We start from the raw sequence: 23329 nt of genomic DNA, 5'->3' as shown, positions 1-23329 counted from the left end.
GCTAGAGAATTGCAAATTGGGAGTAAGACCTTGCTTATTTATGGTAAATGCAGTATATGCTACAAAAAAAAAAATCACATTTTAAAAACAGATCATGGTGTTCAGAAAATTCATTTAGATGCATTTATATTAATATTTCAATTATTGTTTTTTACCGCACTGAATTCTATTTTGAACCAATTGCGTGCAACTCACAGCAATGTGCCCTTTGCATTTTCTCGAACACTTTAGGGAAAGGAAGAGGAATAGAGTTTGGTGTTTCTGCCCTCAGAACATAGGCTCTTTTTGTACATGCCACTGTTAGAGGTGTCATCTAATTTATATTCACACATGGTTGTGCAATTAAAATAAATTGCACACTGTTCGTGTTGCACTGATACTTTATGTTGTGCCATTGTACGTTTGCAAAGGTTGTAATTTTATTAAATCAATTTGTGCTTTGCTTTCTGCAAACTCAATTTGCTGATGTGTTTTTCTAATTAAATTTAATGGAAAATTATGCATTTCCCCATTTCAGGTTGTTTTCTTAAATGTTTTGCAGCGATGGTTAGATCCAAACAAATCTATCAGAAAGCAGCTAAAAAGTAAGTTATCCCATTCAATCGTTTTTTACTAGAAATAATTGGTTCAAGCATGTAATTCCTGAGTATAATGCTGTTCTATTCATTACAGGAGGATCCCCACACAACTTGAATTTTAGAGTCAAGTTTTTTGTAACTGATCTCAATAAGCTACAAGAAGAATACACAAGGTAATCGTCATAATCATATTTTAATTGCCAAGTATGTTTTGCAACATACGCGGAATTTAATTTGCCATACAGTCATACCAATAAAAAACAATAGAACACAAAAATACATTTTAACATAAACATCCACCACAGTGACTCCTCCGCATATCTCACTGTGATGGAAGGCGAAAAAAAGTTCAATCTCTCCCTTCTTTGTCCTCCAGCGGTCGGGGGCCTCTAACCTTCCTTTGACGGGACATAGAAACATAGAAATTAGGTGCAGGAGTAGGCCATTCGGCCCTTCGAGCCTGCACCACCATTCAATATGATCATGGCTGATCATCCAACTCAGTATCCTGTACCTGCCTTCTCTCCATATCCCCTGATCCCTTTAGCCACAAGGGCCACATCTAACTCCCTCTTAAATATAGCCAATGAACTGGCCTCAACTACCTTCTGTGGCAGAGAATTCCAGAGATTCACCACTGTGTGAAAAATGTTTTTCTCATCTCGGTCCTAAAAGATCTCCCCCTTATCCTTAAACTGTGACCCCTTGTTCTGGACTTCCCCAACATCAGGAACAATCTTCCTGCATCTAGCCTGTCCAACCTCTTAAGAATTTTGTACGGGACGATCTTACTCCCGTAGCCGGCGGCGGGCCTTCCTCGTTGGGGCAATCAAGCTCCTGTTCGGGAGGGAGTCTCAGCCCCCCGCGCTGGACAATCTACCCCGGGTTCATGCTAGTCGAATGTCGTGTGGCTTTTGGAGCTTCCCGACGTCGGTCTCGACCCGAGACTGCGAGCTCCTAGATGGTGAAATCCGCAGGCTGCGGTTGGAGCGTCGATCCCTGGCAAGTGATCGGCTCCGATGTTAAGTCCACGCCCCGCAGTGGGGCTCAAAGTCAGTCCCGAGCAAGGTCTCCAGCTCCACAATGTTAGGCCGCAGAGTGACCGGAGATACGATCCGGAAAACAATCGCATCTCCGGCAAGGAAAGAGATTGAAAAAAAAGTTTCCCCCGATCCCCCCGTCCACCTCCCACATAAAACAAACCATAGAACATTAACACATACTTTTAAAACTAAAAAATACCGAAAAGGACAGACTGTAGGCGAGGCTGCCATCGAAGCACCACCCGGTGGAATAGGTAAAGGAAGTACTTAAGAGCAGAGGGGGGGGGACTGTAGAAAATGTTAGTGTTGAATACATGATCAATTACCAATCCCTTTTAATTGTCATTGTTTACCAATAACTACTTTATCAGTTTTTCTATGTTGTATGCCTGTATTTTTGTCCATTGGTTTTGGTTGTTATAGTCACACAGATGAGATCTTGCAGACCATGCAACTGTTGGAAACTGGCCAAATTCTGTTCTTTTCCATTTGGGCGGGTTGCATTAAAAAAAACAAAACATGTTTTTATATGTCAAAACTCAAATCGTTTATTTTACAAATAATGAAAAGGAAGCATTCTGGTTCCACCTGTCACCTATCAGTCTCTGACCAATCCCTCCCCTTTGCTTTTGCATACTGACTAACTACCCTCTGTGCACTCTGTCCTAATGCAGCTTAACAAGAAATGGTGCCATCCTTCAACCTTTACGAGTGCTGCTTCACCTGCTGAGCTGTTATAGTAGTTTTTTTTTGAAGCATTGATAGTTTTCACTTTTTCATTGTTATCCAAGGTGTTTATCAGCCAAATACTTTAGTTGACACTGTTACAGAGGTGTGGGTGTCAATTAATTTGTGTACCTGATTACCAAGTCCACAAGAGAAATAAGCTCTGATTATGCAACTTATCCGAAAGACTAAAATCCCTACAATGACCCTTGTACAGCACTAAAGATGCCACTCAAAATTAACATAATTAAAGTAAATTCTGTAAACAATAGGATGAGGAAGCATTTTTGGAAAGTGAAATAGTGGTAACATTTCACAGTTCAGAAATATTACCTCTGGTTCTCTTTCCACAGATGCAGCTGATCCTGCTTTTTTATTTGGCTTTTCATCTCTAGCAATTTTTGATTTTCGTCAAATTGTGGTTCTTGAGCCAACACTGTTAGGTATATTTTTGGGGAAGGGGCACCTGGTTAAAGGGACTGGAATACATGGGCACATTTTGTAAAATGAATATTTTCATCACCCTCAAGAACACACTAAAAGCAAAAATATTGAACTCATTTATCTGTCTTGAAGCCTTGTAGCTTCCTATTTCGTGTTCTCCAAAGATGTTGCCTGAGCCGCTGAGTTTTGTTTGTAAACCAGCATCTGCAATTCCATGTTTCTGCAACTTCCTATTGACCCCTTGTTTGTGCTCTTGCAGTAAATTATTAATTTATTGTAATAAATAAATTCATAGATACCCACGGAACTTTTATGGATTATCAATGTTTACTTCACATTGCACAGAGCCAATCTTTTTGAACTTGAGAGATTCAAATCCACATTTGGCACGTAAATGTCTTTCACCATCAATCCGGAAATCAATCCGGTCCGGAAATTTATGTGTTTGAAATTATGTAATTAGCTGTTTCCAAAATCATTCAGTTACATAAAAGTAGAATGTGCTGCAAATTGAAATTCTGTTCCTATTGTGTATAAATCTGGTCAAATTCCATCTGGTATATTGCAAGAGGTTCCGGGCATCACATCTCAAAATATGTGGAATGGACACAGTACAAATTTACTGGATGGACACCAGAGATTAAGTTGAAAATTAAGATTTTTATTTCTTGATGTGGTTATTGCAAGCAAGGTCAGTTAAATTGAGCCATTGCAATGAATTGCAGCAGTCTCAATTGTGTAAATTTGGCTTCTATTTGTGCCTGGAGGAAAGGAATTGACCACTGTGTGGAAAATGGGATAAACTATCGGGCACGTTAAGAGTTTGATAAGAATATTGTCAAGAAGGCCAAATATTTTTGCTTGCAGAAGGATTCCTCAATTTGGTAACCCAATACCCTTTTTTAAGTGTGCGATTACAAATGGAATTCCATACCCTATTTTAATGAGGTCCAACACATTTAAGCCAAGAAATTGTCTTCTCATAATGTTAGTTATCACTAGTGACATAAATTGACAACGAATGTATATAAAACTATGAAGCACTCTTAATATCGGATGCATATTTGTATCCTTCATTTATCATTATTTTCTATCAATATCATGAAGTTATCTTAAAGTGGACTTTCTTCCAAAGGCAGGTTATACAATTACAAAGAAATACAGAAATTGTGATCCTTTTGATCGAAACTGATATTTTCAATTGGTTAATGTGCTTCAAGTGCACACCTGATTTTGCATTTGTTTCACAGACACATCTGGTCTTGTAGAGCGCTTTGTTTTGGTGCTTTTGCCACCATGTGACCAGGAGATGAACTGCAAGTGTAAGACAAAATGTAATGAAGGAATTACACCGGTGCTGGTGAATTGTGTTTCTGTCATAATTATCTTGAAGGCCATTTAAACAATTTTCCACAACACTTCAAGTTAACTATTTCAAAACCATATGATTTTGCATCTGTGGAGAATTAGTTGGCCTCAGCCACATTGAAGGAATGTGGCTGAAAGGCTGGTGGAATGATGGCTGGTGGAAACAATCGAAATAATTTCAGAACTGTTTTGGAAGAGAAGAAAATCTTCAGGGAGATAAAATAGGAATGTGAAACTTTAAGATTGGTACAGCTGCAATATGCTGAATGGATTATTTCTGTACATCAAAGTTGTATAAGCTCAACGTTTTAATATTTCCAAGTTTAGCAGTTACTAAATTAGGTAGGAGTACGGTGGAGGACGTAGAGAAACTTTAGGAGGATATGGTCATGCTAAGTGAATGGGCGAGAATACGGCAGATGGGGAAAATGCGAGCTTATACACTTGGCAAGTAACAGGAAAGTGGAATGTTTATAAAATACTTAGAAATTGGGTTGGATTGATACTCAAGGGGATCTGGAAGTTCTTGTGCCCATGTAACTGAAAGCCAACATTCAAATTTAGCAACTAATTAAGAGGTCAAACAATATGTTAGCCTTCTTGAGTACAAGACTAACAGTCTTTGCTCTAATTGTGTAGGGATTTGATGGCTCTCTACCTGCAATATTGTGTGCACTTTTGCTCACCTTGTATAAGAAGATATGTGAAGTTTAATAAGACCAGTTCCCAGGTAAATTAGGTAATAGATATTCGTACCTAAGATATAGATAACTATTGAGGAACAGCAATGTTGAAAGGACTTTTGTATCTTGCACTATATTTTATAACATATGGATTGATTTTTTTAATTAGGTACCAATATTTCCTGCAACTTAAACAAGATATCCTTAGTGGAAGGTGAGTATCATTTCTGTAACTGTTAGTTATTTCGATAACAAATCCTGTTGGTTTGGGCTGGCACACAATATAGAATTTTCAATCGATGTAACTGGATGCTGCAGGCAAATATTTTTCAGTTTAAAATTCCACTCTACATGGGTGATGAAATTTTGCAATTAGTCCTTCTATCTCTAAGCCCTTAAAATCTCCTTTTAAGTCCACATCTTTCCATTTAAAAAATCAATGAAAACATTTTTTCTAAGACCTTCAATTATGACACCTAAACATCTAATGTCTCTTTTGTTCTTCATGCTCCTATACAGTCTTTCTGTACGTTAACTATTTTAAATATCCTGTGTCATGGATGGTGCTGTAAACATAGACTCTGAAGAAGGGTCCTGATCTGAAACGTCACCTATCCATGTTCTCCAAAGATGCTACCTGACCCGCTCAATTATTCCAGCACTTTGTGTCCTTTTATGTGGCAGAAATATTGGCCATAAATGGTCACTAGTATGGCATTGCAGAGATGCATTGTAGAGTAGTCACAGTATTGTGGGGTGTTGGGATCCTTGTTGGAATTTCGTAGAGATTTCATATTCCTTCACATTTCACAGCCTTCCACATTTGTTACAATCTTCTTTGGAGAGTTTCAAATGTGGCATTCCACTTTCTACACTAAATAGTCTTTTCACAGGTTATGAAAATCTATACTAATTAGTGAAAGGTGAATCTCTGACAACTTTGCTGCATAAAGAGTAGACATTCCTGAGCAAGTTGCCTATTTGAAGCACATAATCTCATGAATATGGCAGGTTGCTTATTGCACAATGATTCTTTCTCCCTCCCAATCTCTCCGACACCAGCAACATCATACCACAGTTAAAACTGGTTGGCAATTGAAGAAAATGTTATAATGGTATACAAAAAGTAATAACTTTCAACACGGGGTCTTTAGGTTGGAACCTTGCCCAGCCAAAATGTTCAAATGCCAAAGCATTGATGTGTAGGAAGGAACTGCAGATGCTGGTTTAAACCGAAGATAGACACAAAATGCTGCAGTGACTCAGCATCTATGGAGAGAAGGAACGGGTCAAAGTATTCATATTGGTTTTGGAGTAACACCATTACTTTATATTTTGTTACAGGTTGCCGTGTCCATACAACATTGCAGCCCTTCTGGCCTCGTATTCTGTTCAATGTAAGTATGGGCTTAACAGATAGTTCCTTCTGCAAGACAATTTTGCTTTTCCCTCTAACTTCTATCACCCCTTTTTGACTGTTTCTTAAATATTCAGCACTCTCTTTAGCTCAATCACACCCTTCCTATAGTGTGGGGACCATATATGCTAGCAGTATTCCAGGTGCTGTTCACCAAATTCATGTACAGCTTTAATGTGACGTCCCAACTCTCCTATCCAGTTCCTCGTCCTTGTCTGATGAAGGCAAGTGTTCCATATGCTGTCTTCGTGACTTTTTGTCTCCACTTTCAGGGAATTATCTACTGGTACCCCCAGGTCTCTCCCAGGTTCGACAAAACTCACCAGAGTCCTGTAATTTACCATGTATGTTCTGCTGTGGTCTAACTTGGCAAGATGCAAAAACAAATTGTCATTTGTTCGAATTAAATTCCATTTGCCATTCCTTTGCTCATTTTCCTGCTTGACCTAGATCCTTTTGTGACGTTGGTCAGCTTCCTCATTGTTTACCACACCTGTGGAATTCTTTGCTGTGGAGACCAAGTCAAAGGATATTTTTAAAGCAGAGATAGATAGATTCTTGATTAGTACGGATGTCGGGGGATATGATGAGAAGGCGGGAGAGATAGATCAGCTATGATTGAATGGTGGGGTAGACTTGATGGGCCGAATGGCCTAATTCGGCTGCTATCACTTATGACCTTATGACCACCAATTTTGGCGTTGCCCCCAAACTTGCCAATCACGCCACCCACATTCTAATCCAAATCGTTAATATATGTGACTAACAATGGGGTTCTGGTGCTGATCCATGGGGCACAAGTAAAATTTTATATTGCATTTGACAAGATAGTGATTATTAATATAAATTCAGGAGCCAGCTTTTCAAAATAGAGTGTGCACATGTTCCCACCACACACGAATAAAAGCTTTAAAACTTACTCAAAAATTGAGTTTTGTCTTCCATGCAAAAAGATTAGGTAAACATAAACTGGAAGTCTTCAACTTAGTAACTGATTGGTATTAAAACAGTACAGTAAATGTTCCATCATGTTGAAGGGTGACACGAGAAAAAAAATTGTTATTCTGGTCCTACAAAATAACTAACCTAAATTTCAATGATGAAATCTGTGAGAATTTGTGTGACTAATACCGATGGAAGGGAAAGAGAAGTTAAAGGAAAAAAATTCATCTAAAATGTGTTCAGCATTAGTGTTTTTTTAATATCAGAGCAGGAAAGAGGTATTTGCTTCTAATTTTACCATTAATTTTCTTCCAAAGCGGAACTGGGAGACTACAACAATTCAGAGCACTTGCCAGGTTACCTTGCCGATTATTCTTTTATCTCCAACCAGCCTCAAGATTTTGAAAAGGAGATAGCAAAATTGCATCAGCAACATAGGTGAGCTGGTCCACCGTGCATTCTGCTCGATTTTTTTTTTGATAAAAGAATTGGTTTATTAGATGTTATTTCCCTATTTTAATTGATTGTTTCTTTTCATTTAAACAGAGGACTCTCTCCAGCAGAATCTGAATTTAATTACTTAAACACAGCCCGTAGCTTAGAACTATATGGAGTTGAATTGCACTATGCAAGGGTAAGTTTAAATCTGGTAAGTTAAAGCTGGAAATTACTCTACATTACAGAAAATAAAGTTCTTCTTTGTTTCTACCATTCATTGTTAGAATTTAACTAAATGTTTAAATATTCTGTATCGGTTCTAAATCCTCAGATGCTCTACAAAGATGCTTAGTGAAATCACAAAAGAATCTTTATACTCCAAATTTCAGATAACTCAAAAGCTGAGATTTAACACCAATCCAAGAAAGCTAAGCAAGTACCAGAAAATCAGTTAAGAAGAATGAGGTGATCGTGAGCCATAAATCCAATAGAAAACTTAAATAGGATAGATGTTTCCCAGTGGTTGGTATATCCATAACTGAGGTATCACAGCTACAAAATCAGATATCATCGGTTCATAATTAAGATAAAGCGTTCATAAATCTTTGGAATTTTCAGTTCAAGAGGCTGCTGAGTATATTAAAGAAAAGAATGATAGAGTTTTTGACATCAAGGGAAATGGCAATAACACAAGAAAACGAGAAAGGTCAGCCATGATCTTAGTGAGTGTGGGGCTGGTGCAGATCAACCTTTAATTCAAGTTAAAGTAATCAGGTATGTAGGAAGGAACTGCAGATGCTGGTTTAAACTGAAGATAGACACAAAATACTGGACGGGTAACTAAACGGGACAGGCAGCATCTCTGGAGAGAAGGAATGGGTGCCTTTTGAGTCGAGACTCTTCAGTCAGGAGAGAGGGAAACTAGAGATATGGAAGGGTAAGTTGTGAAAACTTCAGATCAAAGCAGACGATCAAGGAAATATGGAATAGTTCATTGGGATTGAGACCGTCTGAAGAAGGGTCTCGACCCGAAATGTCACCCATTCGTTCTCTCCAGAGATGCTGCCTGTCCCGCAAAGTTACACCAGCATTTTGTGTCTATCTTGTAAACCAGCATCTGCAGTTTCTTCCTACACATATAGAATAATTCACTGTGGGCTGAGGGGAAGGTGACGAGGCATACAAACAATAAAATTAATCAGGAGGGCAGTACAACTAGTCTAGAGAACTAGGGTGTGGGAGGGATGGAGTGAGGGAAAGCAAGGGTTATTTGAAATTAGAGAAATCAATAAGCTTTCTTAACCATATACTTGGAAGTTCACTAAATTATTGTTTAGCTTTTTTTTAGTTATATGGAGCATCAAATAATCCAATATATCAGAAAATAGTAGTAAGTTTACGCAAGCTTCAATATTCTAATAAGCAATTGACTATGTGGCTCATCAACTGAAGAATATTGCATTTCAAACTTTGATTTAGCTTTTAGTTTATTTTGGTAATTTCATGATTTTTTTTAAAGTTTGCAATTGAAGATATTTCATGTGGAGGTAAAAGCTGAGAAGGCTGGGTTTGTAAATTTATGCCTTCAATCTTTGCCAGCATATATAAACCTAAGTTTGATATGAAATTATCTCCTTTTTAGGATCAAAGTAACACAGAAATTATGATTGGTGTGCTGTCAAGTGGGATTGTAATTTACAAGAGCAGGGTACGAATTAACTACTTCCCATGGTAAGAGCTCTCTCTGCCTCTTTGAGACTTAAAATGGCCTTTTGACCAAGTTCTTTGATAGTCCTTGCTAATCTTTCCTCTTTCGGCTGATGTCCATTTCCCTTGTGCCAGTTTGAAGCCCTTTGAACATTTTTCTGCTTGTGCATTCATGTTGATTTTGAAAAAGCTTTTTATATAATAAAGTTTGAAATAATAATTTGTGTAATAAATTTATATAACCAATACGCTTTGAAGTAAGGTTTTGATTTTGATTTTGGCAAGATTTTGAAACATTTGCACAGATTTCAAATTGTGTAGAATCAAATCAAAATCAAATTGATAATTCTCAGTTGTCACAGTGAAATTCTTTTTCAGTATTGAAGCATGTAGCCAAATTTGAGATTCAATTAAATCCCCAAATTTCATAAACAAATCTTGTCAAGAGGATTTTTGGCTGTGTCAGCATAATTTTGGGTAAAAACGTTTAAGGTTATTGAAGCGGTAAATAAATCCTATGTTTCTCCATTGCATGTTTCATGGCTGAAATAGCTTTAGTTCCTAATGTCATATCTGGTGGTCATTGTATATGTTAGTATCTCTAAATTAAGAACTTTTATGACATAAATAGTGTGGGGATTAATAATAAATAATGATCGGGTGTCATATTGAAGTCATATTCAAATCTGCTCTGTCAATAAAGCGTAAACTAATCTGATCTTCCTTCAAGTCCATTCTCCTGCCTGGTGTCTAAACCTGGTGTCAAGTTACGTTTATTGTCATACTCACAAGTCCGATGAGGTACAATACAATTAAAATCTTGCTTGTAGCAGCATCTATGGACACTGGACTCGGGCAACACACAAAACAATTTAATCATGATAGTGAAAAGATTATAAACAAGACACTGTTATAAAAGCACAATTAGAAAACAAGTCCATGATGGTGCAAATGCTGCCTGTGGTGTTCTGTTGTTGATGTAGGATCAGGGTTGCCAGTTCAAGAATCTGATGGTGTAGGAAAGTTTCTGAACCTGGTGATGTTGAACTTCAGGCTTTTGTATCTCCTGCCTGGTGGTACAGGTGCACAACCTTTTATCCGAAAGCCTTGGGACCAGACACTTCTCGGATTTCGGAATTTTTCGGATTTCGAAATGGAAGATTTTTAGCGTAGATTAGGTAGGTAGCGCGGGCGGCTTGAAAAGTCTGGAGCGGCTGCCTCCTCCCCGGAGACCGGGGAATCATTGTAAATCATTGCTTAAATGTTAGTTAAATTTTTAAATCCAGCGCCGCCCGCAGCCGGACGCCCGCAGCCTCAGCTCCGCGATGTTGGGAGTCGGCGGCCACAGCGCTGGGATACCAGCGGGGAGCGGGCAATGCCTTACCGGGTCGCCGCGCGGTAAGCTCCGGAGCGCTGTGGCCGCCGACTCCCAACATCGCGGAGCTGGGGCGTCCGGCCACGGGCGGCGCTGGATTTGGAGCGCCGCGCAGCCAGGGGTAGAGTTGCCGGGGTCGGAGCTCCAACCGGCGCCGCCCGCGGCCGGACGCCAGCAGCCCCAGCTCCGCGATGTTGGGAGTCGGCGGCCACAGCGCTCGGGAGCTTACTGCACGGCGACCCGGTAAGGCATTGCCCGCTCCCCGCCTCTCCGACCAGGTAGGGGACTAAGAATTAAAGTCCTACCCCCCCCCCCCTTCACATAAAAGCCCTCCAAACTAACTGACTAACATTTAAGCAGTGATTTACAGATGTTTAAGTGTCTCCCCGGTCTCCAGGGAGGAGGCAGCTGCTACAGTAGTACAGACCTGGGTTGACCGTGGGTCGTTTCGGGTCAAGTTTGGCACCAAACGTGAGCTTTGGTGTGCAGACGACATCCTGGAAAAAATGTCCGGTTTTCGGAGCTTTTCGGTTTCCGGAACTCCGGATAAAAGGTTGTGCACCTGTAGCAGCAAAATGAGGGCATGGCCCATATGGTATTGGTTTATTATTGTCATGTGTAATTGAGGTACAGTTTGTTTTATGTGCTACCCAGGCAAATCATATTGCACATCAGATGGTGTAAAAGACAATGTAGAATAAATAATGTGTTGCAGCTGCAGAGAATGTGGCGGTTACAAATACACAAGCTGTGACAAAATAGATTGGAAGATCAGAAATTCATCCTTGACATATGAAAGGTCCTTTCAAGAGCCTGTAACAGCACAGTTAAGAAATCTTCTTGAAGCTGGAGGATGACAAAAGTGAGTGGTGAGCTGGAGGGGGTGTAATGATATAGGCTGATTTTTGAGGATTCAAATAAATGTTTGGAAAAAGAACACTTCGAGTATTCTTCCTGGATTGCTAGCACTTTTTAATCTTTCAGTTTTAAGTTTTTGATCTTGACACACTGCTGCCTTTGTGCAGTAGCAAGTATCCATTCTACTTTTTGGTGAAGCCTGTTCCCTCCAAACATAATAATCAAGTACTCAAGCTTTTCTGGTTTATCTTTCAACACTCTCTCCCAATACATAGTAGGTCCCCATTTACTTAATACATTAGCCAAACTACCATGCCCTTCATCAGAATTATCCCTTCACCCTGGAACTCCGAAAAAGATCTCCAATCATCTCTGTCCATGTTTTCACTGAACACTGCCAACTACTCTAAAAATGTAATGATATAAACAGATTTTTGAGTATCACTGATTGGAGAAATCACATTTTAAGGCTACAAGCTCTATGTTTATCATAGTAAAGTACAGGAAAATAATTAATAAAGCATCGAATCTCACATCCTACTGCTCGTTGATCTTCACTGGTACGAGTGGCAGCTGGTAGCAACATGTTGTGGCCTTCTGCCCATTGGGGATTCTGGCTTGCGATGGCCGGTTTGGAGAACTTGAGGATCCTGGCACCTTTCTGGATCCCAGTCCAGCGTGAAGTCCCATGAGCTCACTCGTACCATACACTTTTACTTAATATGCCCAAGCTGCTTCCTTAATATTTAAACAAAAATCAACTATATTTAAAACTAGGCATCCTGCATAGTCATGATAACGGGGATTATTAAGTCAAGCTGCACCTTGGATGTCTCTTGTCTTACTCCTATATGCCCTTGAGACTGCGTGAACTGTGGCCTCATGATTTACATGTCCTTTCACATGAACAAAATTATTTGCCTAAGACTAAGGTAGAAAAAAATGCTGGAGAAACTCAGCGGGTGAGGCAGCATCTATGGAGTGAAGGAAATAGGCAACGTTTCGGGCTGAAACCCTTCTTTGGTTTTCTAAGTGAACTCGCTTACGCTGAGTGCTGATAGCAGACAGCTCTATTTTGGCTGAAAAGCCAGTTCTAACCCTTGTATTATAGGTTGGCATAAGAGAAAGGGAACAAAAATGGGTGGGCCAGAGGTGGATTGGAAGGAAGCAATGAGGAAAACGCAGGAGGTTGTTACCTGAAATTGGAAAGTTCAATGTTCATATTGAGTTGGAGGAAGGCATATCCTAAAATGCTTAAATTATGCTGTCAGTGTAATTCCTCCATTCCTAAAACTCCTCCATTCCTAAAATTCCTAGAATTTGCCTTGCCTGCTTATTATGACTGTTTCATGATCAATGAAGAATTAACTTTCGTGAGCCATAAAGTTGAAAAATGAACGCTATTCAGTAGATCAGTATATGGGTTTTCCTTGGGTGTTCCTTGGAAGCAAAATAGCCATGGCTTTGGCAGAGTATTGTGATTGAAGGTAACTTTGGCAGGAGAAAAGATGAATTGGTTGTAAACAGAGAAGGTGACGAGAAGAGACATAAATGAGTTTCTTCCATGTACATTCTTGCTGCATGTAAAATTAAAGTAGAATGGTATTTTTTAAATATAGACTGCTGTACAAAAAGATCAGTGCATAAATTAAGCAAAATAATTCAAATAAAATATATATAAAGCTTTAAAATATTAAGTGACTTATTAGGGCGGTATAACATGCAGTGGATAGATGTTCAGAACTGCATGGGGCCTCATGCTGAAATGTAGTTAGAGAGACTGACTAATCTTAATATTTAATAGCCATCAGTTAGAACCATTACACACCAAAGATGATTTTGGATATTTTAAACTTGAGGGAAAATAGGAATTGGTAATTCACGGCATTAATGTTGATGACATGACAAATTATCCGCTATATTATCTATAACAAGTGGTCTAATCGTATGCAGTTTTCCTTTGTAATTGATTGCATTGAAATTAGTGAAGGTAAATGAAGATTTTATTTACATTAGCAGAAGGTTTTAAAATTTGAGGAGCATAGATATAAAGTTATTGGTAGAAGCTTTAGACCGGAGATGAGAAAACACTCAGGCTGAAAATGTCAGAGGCTTTGAAAAAGTAATTACATGTGTACTTGAAAAACCATGACGGGACCAAGTGCTGGAATGTGAAATTAGGTTTGGTAATAACATTTTAAACTGCTCCAGGCATAATAGGCTAAATGGTTGCTTTGGTGTCATAATTTTCTGATCATAGAAATCTTTGTACCACACCCTTTCAATCTTTGTGCCCGCTTGGAGTTATTTAACCCGATGTGAGGTAATTGGCATTAGTTTCAGGTTTTGGTTACAAACAATAACTACATTCGTAATTGTAATTCAAATTATGTGCAGTCAGATACAGCATAACTCTGTTCAAGGATTCATCCACTCCTCCACATTACCAGCCAAATATTCATCTCGATTGTGTCCTTTTACCGTTAACTGCATCATTGTGCCAAAGTGCACATAATTAACCAAGTTTTTATTCTTAGCGGTTCAATACGCAAACACTGGTTATGAGTATCTACCCTTTGTATGCAGCTTCTTTAAATGTTAACTTTTATTGCCACAGATCTCTAGGCTTGCCAGCTTCCCATTAACACAGGGAGTTGTGCTGTGTGTACACAGCCAACAGCAAAGGGACTGTGACACTTGCAGCTACATTGAAGTGATAAATGGGAAGAATTTCGATTTGTCCCTTGACTGAAGTGGAAGTGCTTAAAGCAAGAAAAATCTTAGTTTCCTTTAGTGTATTGCAAATAATGGCAATTATATCCATTTTATTGTTCTGTTTTAAAGAAGAAACCAAAGGTAGTCCTCATGATTATATCTGGAAGAAACTGTGCTGAATTACTAATTTGTAAAAGAAACAGGTCAATGTTCGGACCAGAGCTTTTTGATGATTAAAATGCAGGTTCAATTGCTTTCTCCCTTCAGTAATTTCCGCCCTAATTACAATGCAGGTTTGTTCAAGAAAAGTTTCCAAAACAAAGTTAATCCAACAGGTCAACTGACTTGCTGACATTCTCATCTGATTCAGGAGGTGGTGGGATTGCATTGAGTATCTTGGTTGATACTACATTGCAATACTAAGATGATGCTAAACTGTCATGTGAGCTCAAGGCCTTATCTACCCTATGGCATTGGTGAAAAATCCCATACCATCTTTAAAAAGCAGCAGTACTCCCCCAATGTCTTCAGTATAAAAGTCCTTGCAAATTGTCTTCTAGATTTTGTACATTACAAGGGTCAACAGCATTTAAAGTTATTTAGCTGAATAAATCATTTGGAATATCCTGAGGTTATTATGGGAAATATGATATGTATAAGTTTTTCTTTCCAACATTTTAATGATGCTCCTCTTAAGCTATTTGATAGTTGCTGTTATTAACCATTTCCTTTTACACAGGTTGAAGATTGTAAAAATATCATTTAAATGCAAACAGTTCTTCATTCAACTGAGAAGAGAATTGGTAAGTAACCTTTGTGCTTTGTTTTAATTTAAAATAGTTTTATGCATGAATTTAAAAGTAGATTTTAACGGCGAGTGTTTATGCCACATTAAATAAGAAACAATTTTGGCTCTGCTTATGTATTGCTTTGCAGTTCACACTGGTTTAAATGGCTTGTGATGAATTATAATGCTCTGGGCATTCGATAGGTAAATGAGCATTGAGGAAGAGATGAAAGGACTGCAGACTGCACACTATCATGAGTATTTGCATCAAACACTAGGCAGCGAATAACCAGCTGATGCATGTTCTCTGTACTGTGCAGTTACAATGCCGTGTGCATCCACAGGTCCACCGATTTGTTTCGGCAACTGGTGGTCCGGCACCTCCTTTAATTTGGACAAAGTTACAAGAGTACACATGAAATCCCTCCCCCCGGAAATCTGGCGCCTAGCCTGGGTGAGATAGCCAATCGGGACTATGCCAGCTGATCGGCGGTTCGAATTTGCCCCCCTGCGGTCAGGGCTCTAGAACGCCAGCCGGAGTCGGCAAATTTGTTCTTGTAGCCTCCTTCCAAGGCCGGTATCTCGGCCCCTAGGCAGACAATTCTGCACTGTTTGACTGCTCTTGGAAGCTGTGATCTCTGTTGGTCCAGCAAAACAAATGATCTAGTAAGGCTCGGGAACCAAGGGAGTCGGAAAATTGGTGGTGGACCTATACTATGTAGAGTGTAGGAAAGAACTGCAGATGCTGGTTTAAACCGAAGATAGACACAACATTTATATATTTAATAGATCATTATTTTCACATGGTTCTAATAGTATTGGTGTTATTTGAATTCGTTTAAAGGAGTTTTTGACAACCTGATGTGAATTGTTACACTGAAAATGCCTTGTTTTAAATCTAACAAGGCCACCTTGTAATCTCTATCCTATCAACATTACAGAAAGCCAAGAGGACTATAGAACAAGCAATGGTGGGATTAAATAGGAAAATGGAATGCTAGAGGTGGTGTTTAAATAGATTATGCATAACTGTATAAGAAGTGGAAGCAGGAAAAGGCTATTGGAACCCCTGCACCTACTTCATTATTACAATATGGCTAATCTTTTATCTTGTTGGGAATCCTTGGATGTTTTGTTAATGTTTGAAAGGATGAAGAACAGGGTACTGCATTTGTCTGTTGTCTTGAAAGAGGAATGATACAATCATTCATATTATAGAGGAAGAATGTAAAGTACTGCAAATGGTAAACTTGGAGATGACGCGCATTCTTTCAAATGGATACATTAAGTATGTGTAAAAGGCTCTTAATTGAAGCAAATCATTAAATTGTACAGGCTAAGACTAATTTTCCAAACAATTTTGGCTGCTGGCACGATGACAGGTTATTACTACACATTGTTTAAATAAGGTGAAAGCAATAGGCTAGTTGGTTGAACTATTTGAAAATACTTTGAGAGATATAGTATGGGCAATAGCTTAAGCAAGGGATCGTTATTGTGGACTTGATTGAAAGACCATTTATTTGCATGATATTTATCTCTCGTGGTGATGTACTTTAGACATTATTTGGCAATCAGAATACATGGGCAGTAAAATTAAATTTGGTGCCATCAGTGTAAATTGTGTATTTTTTCAGCTCTGCAGTTCTTCTGTTATGTGTTGATAGTTGGTGTGGAGGGAAAATTGTTACTCTTGCATAACTGCGGCTTAAATGATGGAAGCAAGTGAATATGAAGCATTTCTGAGTCACGAGATAACATTATCTTAAATGTGGAATATTAACTGAATTCTTAAAATATCTTGAAGTGTTGTATTTTTAGTCTTTCGAGTATCTGAAGAACTGTCAAACAAGAAATTATATGAACGACTGCTTCCCCAGATAAATTCCAGCATCATCGTAAAAAGGCATGTGTTATGCTCGCCTTCATTGGTCGGTGCATTGAGTAGAAGAGTGAAGAAGTCATGAAACAGCCGAGTAGGACCTTGGTTCAACCGTATTTGGAATATTGTGTGCATTTTTAATCACCCCAAACCAGGAAGGATGTGGAGTCTTTAGAGTGAATGCAGGGGAGGTTTACCAAAAAGATGCCTGCATTAGGGGCCATTTGCTACAAGGAGAGATTGGAAAATATATATTTTTTCTCTGCAACATCGGAAGTTGAGGGGGATACCTGATAGAGGTATATAATGTTGAGAGGCATAGACAGGGTCGACGGTCAGAAACTTTTCTCTCAGGATGGAAATAGCAAATACGGGAAGGCATAGCTTGAAAGTGCGAAGGGCAATGTTTAAAGGAAGTATGTGAGGGGGGAAAACAGAGGGTGATGAGTGCCTGGAATGGGCTGCTGGGTTTGGTGGTGGAGGAGGCAGAGATGACAGTGGCGTTTATGAGATTTTTGGATAGGCACATCCATATGCAGGGAATGGAAGGATATGGATTATATGCAGGCAGTTAAGAGTTGGTCTTGGCTCTATATTTGGCATACATGTGGACTGAAGGGCTAGTTCCTGTGCTGCACTGTTCTATGTAGCATGAAACCGCAGATAGAAACAGAAAATAGGTGCAGAAGTAGGCCATTCGACCCTCCGAGCCACCACCGCGATTCAATATGATCATGACTGATCATCCAAAATCAGTACCCCATTCCCGCTTTTTCCCCCCCTATCCCTTGGTTCCATTACCCCCAAGAGCTAAATCTAAAGGGCCTGTCCCACTCTCACGACCTAATTCACGACCTCTGCCGAGTTCGCCCTTGACTCGTACTCGCAGCATAGTCGTCACGAGGTAGGTTGTGATGCTTGTCATAGGTACTCGTGGCATCAAGTAGGCCCGGGCGTTTTTCTAGCCTGATGAAAAATGTCCACGAGTAAAAAAGGTCGTGAATTAGGTCATGAAAGTGGGACAGGCCATTAACTCTTGAAAACATCCAGCAAATTGACCTCCACTGCCCTCTGTGGCAGAGAATTCCACAGATTCACAATTCTCTGGGTGAAAGATTTTTTCCTCATCTCAGTCCTAAATGGCCTACCCCTTATTCTTAAACTGTGACCCGTGGTTCTGGACTCCCCCAACATTGGGAAAAAATTTCCTGCATCTAGCCTGTCCAATCCCTTAAGAATGTTATATGTTTCTTTATGATATCCTCTCATCCTTCTAAATTCCAGTGAATACAAGCCCAGTCAACCCATTCTTTCATCATATGTCAGACCCACCACCCCGGGAATTAACATGGTGAACCTACGCTGCACTCCCTCAATAACAAGAATGTCTTTCCTCAAATTGGTGGTTTAAACTGAAGATGGACTCAAAAAGCTGGAGTAACTCAACGGGACAGGCAACATCTCTGGAGAGAAGGAATGGGTGACATTTCCGGGTCAAGAGGTGTCTGAAGATGTCTGAAAAAAGGCCTTGATCCAAAATATCACCCATTCCTTCTCTCCAGAGATGCTGCCTGTCCCGCTGACTTACTCCAGCTTTTTATGTCTATCTTCTGTACTGTTCTATGTTCTGCTTTGGAAATATTTTTTATTTTCTGCACATCCATTTATTCTTAGAACGAAATATACCCAAGCCTTTGAAGGGTGTTCAGAGACCACATATAACAGCTTTGAGAGAGGAGCAATAGAAACTTTTAATTTCAAGTTTTTGTGTACCTTGTTGTGAGTTGTGACGGTTGGCAGACCAATTTCCCTCCGGGGATGAATAAAGTTTATCGTATCGCATCATAGAATCTTTTAAATACACTAAAGAAAGATCAGGAAGTTAATAGAGACACAAGGAACTGCAGAAAAACTGCTGGAGTTGCCATAAAAATGTAGATCAGATGTTGCCCATTTCAGAGTAACGCGAGAAATGTTATTTCATCAAACTGCTGTCCATTTAGTTGTGACCGACATCTAGTATTTTGAAATGTATAAAGTTGCACATATTTTATGGAATTAAATTCCATTGCAGGGAGAAGAATTTAATTCGGAATTAGGAAAATGAAATTAAAACCATGCTTTTAATCGAAAGCAATTAGTACAGTAATACATAAAACGGGTTAACATTTTTTACAACCAGTTGGGCAGTAACTATCTTGACCTTCACAGATAAAAATGCACCTTTAAGATAAATAATTACAGCAGTTCTTAATAATTTTATGGCATCTGGATGTCAGGTGCAACTCTAAATGTACTGCTGATCTGGCATTTTGACTGCTATTCTCATATTTCCTTTATTTTTTGATGCACTAAGCTTCACCAAAGTTTTAGGATCTATGTATTTGTGAAATGAATACTGGGAAGAGGATAGGAAGAGGTAGTGGGATTGTGAAATATCAACATTGTGTGTAGGGTGTTGGACCAAATAATCTTTGTGTCATGGATGCTGAACAATTTGCATTGTGTCAGAAGGAACTGCAGGTGCTGGTTTAAATGAAGATAGACACGAAATGCTGGAGTAAAATGCCTGTCCTGAGCTAATTCAAGAGTTCTCCCGTGTTTCCCCTGATTCGAACTCGGAGAATTAGGGCAATAGCCGCTCGTAGGTACTCGGGGCTCTCGTGGCATTTTTCAACATGTTGAAAAATCTTCACGAGTCTTCACGGGCTTACCGCATTTTCCGAGCACCTGCCGTTAGCGTTACGAGCCGCTAAGAGACGTCCCGAGCTCCGAGTTACCCGCCACGTACATTCTACGTGCTTACCACGGGTTTGATTTTTTTTTAAACTCTGGAGAGCTCTTGAATTACCTCGTACAGTGGGACGGGCCCATTACTCAACATTACAGGCAGCACCTCTAAAGAGAAGGAATGGGTGACGTCTCGGGCCGAGAGCCTTCTTCAGACCTTTTTACATTGTTACTCTTTTGTTTACTATTTACATTGTTGCTCTTAAGCACAATTGTTGCTGGTTACTGACAATTGAGACTTTAAATACTAGCGCCAAGTTACCATTGACTAAAACTGTTTAAGGTCATTCTGAGTTAAACAACATTTATATTGGATGGAAGCAAAAAAACTAAGTGTGCTAGAAATCTGGGAACAAAAACAAGATTACAGAAATACTTAGCCGGTCAAGCAGCATTTGTCGGGAAACCTCGAGTTGATGCCCACTGCACAATTCCAATCTGGTGGGGATTAGTGCTCCCCAAAGGATGCTGACATGTGCTAAATCAGTATATCAGTTTATGTTAGCACCAATCTTTTCAGGCTTTAAGGTCAGGGGTTTACATTCCATGTTTAGGCTTTGCCAATATAAATTTATGAAGATAGACAAAATGCTGAAGTAACTCAGGCAGTCAGGCAGCATCTCTAGAGAAAAGGAATAGGTAACGTTTCGGGTTGGAACTCTTCTTCAGTGAAAGATAGAGGTGGGAGGGCTGGTGGTGAGAACAGGCCAGAACAAAAAAGGGCCAGCAACAGATGACCTCAGGAAGAATGGAGTCTATCTGGTATAAACCAGCATCTGCAGTTCCTTCCTATACACAAATTTATGAAGTTTTGCAAATCGTGTTCCGTTGAATTCTAATAAAAATAGCAGAAAGCAAAATAGTTTATTTACTCAACATTGATGAAATTGTACGTGGGATTAAAAGCAAATTAAACAATTGTCTTTGATTTTAGATATTTCTAATTACTCTGGAAATCTAAGGAAATATTTGTAGTTATTCAACAACCTTAAATTTCTTTCCATTCAGCTTGACTCGAGAGAAACATTACTAGGATTTAATATGGGGAACTACCGAGCCTGTAAGAATTTATGGAAATCCTGTGTGGAGCATCATACATTCTTCCGACTAGAAAGACCAGTACCTCCACAGAAGAACTTTTTTGCACATTATTTTACATTGGGGTCAAAGTTCCGATACTGGTAGGTCAATAAGGCACATTGCTTTTATTAAATTAATGGCATTTTTATTTGGTTACAAAGGTATTGTTTATGATGTGTAACTGCTGCTATAACCTCAGTTATGATCTTGCCTAGCATTTTTTAGGCTTACATTCTTTTGTTGTGGTCTGTGGTCTTAATATAAATTAGGGCAGTATTTTGTTGCATTAGGATTCTAATCTTTCAGCTTTTTTAATGTACCAAAAGCATATGCTTATCACTAAAACTTAACCATACACTTGCATCAATCTTCAGAATGAGGATTTCTTCAGGCTTCAAATATTTCACTTTCTATCGGCTTGCTTTGAAAGAAGTGCCAATTATCTTCATTATGTATGATTCGGAATTCTCCACAGTTTGGCTCTGCTGTGGGGATGTAACTGCTTCATTAGCCAATGCAAGTTATTATTAAACTCAATCCAGCATATTTTTTGGTTTCCACCCACTTCAACTTGTGTGCAAAACAATTAACAATTTTTAAAAGTTGTAGTTGTCACTTTCTGCTTACTTAACTTTTTCAAATTATAATGGACCAAAATCAACAGTCTTTTAATTAAATGTATCTATTTGGATGACCAGATTTTAATATTAGCCTGCGTTGAATTCCAGGCTGGTTATAAATATTGTAATATGAACAAAGAGGATGAACAGGTACAATATGCAATGTGCTATCAGGGTGTATTTGCACTTAAATAGAAAAAAAGTCAAATCTAGAATCTTTCATCTCTCCGCACCACTAGTTTTATATGTTCCTCTTGTGTACTTTTGGTAATTAATTTATATTAAATTAATTTTGTGACTTTCACACTGGAAAGTTTGTGAACTGCTAGTATTGAACTAAAATATTACAGAATAATGCAGTTGGGTTTTTTTTTCTAAATGGAAATTGATGACATTTATGTATGGGTTTTAATCCAAAAATTAACCTTGGATGGAAACTGGTATTTAAAATTTGCAATATAATTTTAGTTTACAACCCATTTTGTCAAATGCTTGTATATTCTGACTGTCTCATGTCAAATGCAACAGTTCTGTGCCCCAGGCTTACTCCTTTTTATATGAATATAAGTGACAGTAATTGAGATCTTTGTCACTATAAATTTTAAAGTAGATTGGTAATTAAATCTTAATTTGATTTTAATTTGTAGTGGGAGGACAGAAGTTCAGTCCGTGCAATATGGAAAAGAGAAAGCAAACAAAGACAGGGTATTTGCCAGGTATGGGACATCTATATGGTTCTTTGCCATGGGAGGTTTAAAATTGAGTAACTCTTCTGCAGTAAAGCTGCATTAAAAAAATTAAGTAACTGCAATAAATCTGTACTGCTTCCTCCATGTGAAAAACTTGTATTTGCTACTTTCATAAAATGAACGTTTGGTATGCAAGGTGTTTCGTTGGGAAGGCCTTTGATGCAAACTCTGAAATGCATAAAGAGGAGGATGTCAAGAACGGATACAGATGTTCCTAAGAAGTTAAAGTTGAAGTGATGAAATGTTTTAAGTAAACACTAAACTGCCTGGTACAGTTGGATAAGACGTTCCAAAAGCAATGGATTGGATGGAGACCTGTCACATTCTGCAAGAACGTGGGTGGACAAGTACAAAGTTATCGGAAAGTGGTGGCACCCTCAAGAATATCCCTTAGCTACAATGAAATCATATTCTATGTCGCTCTTCCAGGGAGATGTTAACTGCATTTCGTTGTCTCTGTACTGTACACTGACAATGACAATTAAAGTTGAATCTGAATCTGAAATGGCAGAATCCTGCAAAGGGTGGCTGAATTTTCTCCTTTTGACATGGAAAAGACATTACCATGATTGGAATTCTCACTTGAGCAAACTGGGGGGGGGGGGGGGGCTGTTCACTATTTACCAGGCATTGTAAATGGACTAACCAGATTAACACTGTGGCTCTCAAATGGATGGCTCTCTGAGTGACTTGTATCATGGGTCCTAAAAACTTTTCACTATCTCCAAAACCGATGATCATTACTGTAGTTCCAACAATACCATCCAAGATAATAGGTTGTTAAGGAAGAAGACCACTTGAGTAAAACACAATGCTAGCGTACCTCAGAGGGTCAGGCCACATTTGTGGAGGGATGGATCGGGGAAGCTTTGGGTCAGATTCCTCCTTCAGTCTGGGGACCATTTGATTGGTAATTTATCTGCCATTCTTGCCCACTACCATAACTGTACTGCTTCCCCTTCATAATGTTGCTGGTTTCGATGGCACTGGTGTTTAGCAATTGTGCACTTTATTAAATGTTCAGCATTCAATAGTTGTGCAAATAAAGTTCTCACAATGCTCAAAACAAAGAGAGAGTTGCATACATTTTTCTGTCTTCACCTTGTACAGTTTGAGTAACAGAAGTT

At 38.9% G+C, this 23329-nt stretch overlaps 1 protein-coding gene across 6 annotated transcripts in view; it reads left to right on the top strand.

Annotated features, from left to right (window-relative positions):
- Nucleotides 1-23329, top strand: part of ptpn4 (protein tyrosine phosphatase non-receptor type 4) — a 163485-nt gene that overhangs the window by 91314 nt on the left and 48842 nt on the right. For 2 of the 6 annotated variants that reach the window (XM_033024839.1, XM_033024835.1), the window contains 10 exons: nt 518-584; nt 673-751; nt 5012-5056; nt 6187-6239; nt 7519-7639; nt 7748-7850; nt 9282-9370; nt 15034-15097; nt 20762-20934; nt 22101-22169. In XM_033024839.1, coding sequence (XP_032880730.1) covers nt 518-584; nt 673-751; nt 5012-5056; nt 6187-6239; nt 7519-7639; nt 7748-7850; nt 9282-9370; nt 15034-15097; nt 20762-20934; nt 22101-22169 — 863 coding nt within the window. The remainder of the gene's footprint in view (nt 1-517; nt 585-672; nt 752-5011; nt 5057-6186; nt 6240-7518; nt 7640-7747; nt 7851-9281; nt 9371-15033; nt 15098-20761; nt 20935-22100; nt 22170-23329) is intronic. The other 4 variants (XM_033024838.1, XM_033024837.1, XM_033024836.1 and 1 more) reach the window with 4 other exon arrangements.

This window comes from Amblyraja radiata, chromosome 7 (assembly GCF_010909765.2).
Source record: "Amblyraja radiata isolate CabotCenter1 chromosome 7, sAmbRad1.1.pri, whole genome shotgun sequence".
Lineage (NCBI taxonomy): Eukaryota > Metazoa > Chordata > Chondrichthyes > Rajiformes > Rajidae > Amblyraja > Amblyraja radiata.
This window is presented reverse-complemented; position numbering and strand designations above follow the sequence as displayed.